The sequence below is a fragment of the Prunus mume genome, linkage group LG1 (assembly GCF_029339155.1).
Source record: "Prunus mume cultivar Tortuosa linkage group LG1, ASM2933915v1, whole genome shotgun sequence".
Classification (NCBI taxonomy): Eukaryota; Viridiplantae; Streptophyta; class Magnoliopsida; order Rosales; family Rosaceae; genus Prunus; species Prunus mume.
Genome location: NC_142698.1, coordinates 26,877,394 through 26,881,165, shown reverse-complemented (window position 1 = coordinate 26,881,165; position 3,772 = coordinate 26,877,394). Strand labels below are relative to the sequence as shown.

Here is a 3,772-nt window from a genome sequence, read left to right as displayed (position 1 = left end):
CTTTATTAGCAAGAAAACTAGATCAGTGTGAAATAAGTTAAGGAGGGGCTGCTGCTGCAGCATCAATCAGAAAAGAAACATGGTAAAGGAAAAAAAAAGGTCATGTCACCATGGAATTGTATTTTGTTTACTTCCTTGAAAGCATGCACTAAAAGATTGTGGAATCAGTCAAAACATCTGTAGCCAGCCCAAAGCCAAAAGGTATACATGCATACATGTACTTTCAAGAGCCAAGCATATATGGTTAGATAAATCTAAAAAATGTATTGTCAGTTAATTAATACATCAAGTTTCATTTTCAATTGAGAGCCAGAGGTGCAAAGCCATAATAGGTCCACATTGCCCAATGAAGGCAGATAAAAACAGACCCCGATGCTGAAATGGTGTCTTTATTCTGAACGATAATAAGCTTGTTAGATTTTACAATCACGGATCATCGGGTTCCTATTACCAATAGTTATATTGTCTCTAAATTAATCACTTTCAAAGTTCAACAAGTGAAACAAAAGGCTTCAATATTATTAGTAGTGGACCACAGTTTCCGATATAGGACTTTAGATTCTTTAACAACACACCCCATGCAATTTAATTGCCAATTTCTCATCTCCATGCATAATTACAACACAACTCATAATCGCAGATAAATATAATTAATTGTTACCATATAAAAATTAAAGTTCAATCTAATTAATAAAATCTGATTGTATTAGTTGATAAACATGGTGCTTATCCCAAGTTGAGAGAGAGAGAGAGAGAGAGAGAGAGAGAGAGGGTTTTCTTTTGGTGGGCTTAAAGGTCGTTACAGAGAAAGATGGTCAAAAGCTAGTTGGACAAGGAATTAATTCATGCATCAAACATCAATTTATTAAGTAATTAAAGTAGGTGACCAAAAGTTGGTTAAAGCTAGATTCAGTAAGATCAGCACACAAATGGACTGAGAACAGACATATATCTGTTTTCCTCTTCAACATGGAAAATATTACATGAACTAAAAGAAAAAGACCCACCAAGCTAGCTACTTTTGCCCTGCAGCAGGCTTAAACAAAGTCACTACATCAATCTCAACTTTCATCTTCCCTCCCTTTTGTTCAAACACCGAAGATCTAGTACTACTTCATTCCTACTAGAGAGCTACCTAAAATTTATTAATTAATATGGTGTCCTTCAACTTCTCCTTAGGAGAATTTGATTGGATTCCTGGAACAAGTTTTTGTTTTTGTTTTTTTTCAATCCATTGTGTTACAATAATTAATTAATAGTTGATGCTAGCGTCAGTCGTACATGCGTGATGCATTCTGAGTTATGCACGAGTGTGAGACCTACTGTTGAGCTCACACTGATCAAGATATGTCACGTACTCATGCTCGACTGACGCTAGCATTCCTCCTCTTAATTATTTGTTTCTCTTCATGTCCAAAGTGGTTCCCACAATGAGCCTAGAGTGGTGGTGTCATCAAGGAAGCTTAAGTTGCTCTGGTTGCTGCCATGAGAACTGGCGATGAAGTTGTGATCAAGTGACTGCTGAGGAGAGCCCTGCTCATTAGATTGTGTCATCTCCATACAAATTAGTGCCACAAGGTTGGCTTGCTGGCATTGCATGTTGACAAGCTCAGCTTGTGCCTTGGCTAATTGTGCTTGCAGCTCATTCACTTGTTTCTGGAGGTGGCAGATTGCCCCTGCACACCCATAAACTGGGTCTCTAATTCTTGCACTGGCCTCATAAACCATGCTGCTCACTGCATCAGCTCTTTGAGATTCTGGAAGATCCTGAAAATTTGAAATGTTTCTTTCATTTAGTTACAAATAAACCTTCAATATTTAATTGATTGCAAACTGAGAAAATAGACAGAAAAAGAAAAAAGAAAAAGAAAAAAAGAGGTGCTTTTGAGAGTTTTTCTCCCTTGTTCTGTTGTTATCAGCATAATTTAGTCAGAGTAGTTGATTTCCTTGATGAAAAATAATATCTGGGCTAAGGGCTGAAAGGGAATTTCCTACCATTTTGGTACGTCTCCATTTGTGTCTAGTGTATACTTCCTAGAATTTTCGTATATGAATGCAACTAACACAATATTCCATGGAAAATCTGACACTAGATATTTCACACGGGAGAAAGATCTTAAGTTCTAGCTACGTAAGCCTTTTCGTGTCTTCTGGTCAGATTTGTCTTGTCAAACAAGAGAACGATAATTTTATTAGACTGTGAATTTAAACTACATATTTGGTAATTACCAAAATTTACAGTGTGACAGAAGAACATTACTGTGTATCTAATATTCCAGAACACAAAGTTATGGACCTACTTTGACAAGTAGTGCCACATGTTTGGTACATGAAGAAAAGTACCTGTAAGAACTTTATGATATTACTAGCCCCAAAGACACGATGAGCAATAGTGAACTTGGCTGGCTCAGTGGGAGGAAAGTAAGGTGCCAGGACACATTTGTCTGCACATCTCCTCCTCAAGATCTTACATGCAGCACAAGGACTTATAACCACAGGTGGGTTTGGAGTTGGAGTAGGAGGCAGAGGAGGAGGAGGGGAGGACGGTGAAGAAGAAGGAGACTGAGACAGAGGGGTTGAGGATGTGGTTGTGTAGTTTGTGTTCATTGTCTCATTACTGCACTCCATTGCAGCTAAATCTTTAAGCTTTGAGCTTTAAGCTATGCTTTTGTGTAGAGAGAGAAAACGGAGAAGAAGAAGAGAGAGAGAGAGAGAGAGAGAGAGAGAGAGAGAGGTGGGGTGGGGTTTGTTTGCAGCACAAAGTTAGAGTATAAATAGAAGGAAGCCTTGGGAGGAGGTGTCATTGTGACGTCATCTGTTGAATATTTTAATTAGGCTGCTGAGTCTGCCACATCGAGACAGATTTTTATTTAATTTCTCTGAAGCCGTTAGGTTTAATGAAAGAATTATATATAATTTCACTTTTGATTTTTTTGCAGGAAAAACTTATCTTCAAGTTTGAAAATTCATCATCCCCCTCTGAAAAAAAAACCCAGTTTGCAGACACAAGTTTTAAAGTCTAAAATCAAAATAGCCGTATACAAACAATTCGGTAGTCTCCAGAAGTCCTTCTCAATTCATCTTTTTAACCACCAAGGCACTTCAAATAGATCTTTACTTTTTTGCATTTACACTGTAATTTCATTTGGTGGTAGCAAGCAAGCACCAGAAGCAATCTTTATTGCAGGAATTGTTAAAGTAAAGAGAATCAAATTCACTTGCTCTTTAATCATATATCAAATTGGGTGGTTGGGTTTAGTCAAATGGTTATAGTATAAATTAAGAATTAACTCATGATGAAAAACCTTGTCAACAAAGATAGAAAAAATGCAGGACAATTTCTATTTCTAACCCTTGTCTAGGACAAGGGGTGTCCTACTGACGGCCTTTGTTTTCACATGCGACTTTCCTTCCCAACAAGTTGTGTTTCTAGAAATTTTTATTTCTTAGATTTTTAATTTCTCTCTTTTTATCCGTAATAAATAAGATATGAGCTTTGAATTTAGACATCTTAAACACAAATCCTTATAAACACAATAACATTCAAAGTGATTTGAAATGCGTAGTTTGTGGATGATTGTACATATCGAAGACATTTTTGAAATTTTGTTTTATCTCTGTAAATTCTAAGCAATAACATTGCCTAACTTTCAACAGGGGAAATTTGGCGCCTCACCCTCTCTCTCCCTTATTCCCATTTTCTCGGACTCGAGCCATACATAGAGCTGTTATTTCAAACAAAACAAAAAAATACACAACAAAGTCATATTTA

General features: G+C 36.8%; 1 protein-coding gene across 1 annotated transcript; it reads right to left on the bottom strand.

The window, feature by feature from the left end:
* Positions 1 to 846: 846 nt before the first annotated feature.
* LOC103324418 (LOB domain-containing protein 1-like) lies at positions 847 to 2,737 on the bottom strand. The gene is made up of 2 exons (XM_008226475.2): positions 2,344 to 2,737; positions 847 to 1,767 (listed from the first exon to the last, which is right to left on the bottom strand). The coding sequence occupies exons 1-2, from the start codon at positions 2,626 to 2,628 to the stop codon at positions 1,408 to 1,410; spliced, it is 645 nt and encodes a 214-aa protein (XP_008224697.1). The 5' UTR covers positions 2,629 to 2,737; the 3' UTR covers positions 847 to 1,407.
* Between the last annotated feature and the right edge of the window lie 1,035 nt (positions 2,738 to 3,772).

Excerpts from the sequence above, each read along its gene's own strand:
- LOC103324418 (XM_008226475.2), bottom strand. The coding sequence starts at position 2,628 with ATGGAGTGCAGTAATGAGACAATGAACACAAACTACACAACCACATCC. Across the intron at positions 1,768-2,343 it reads ATATCATAAAGTTCTTACAG|GATCTTCCAGAATCTCAAAG; the intron begins GTACTTTTCTTC and ends TCAAATTTTCAG.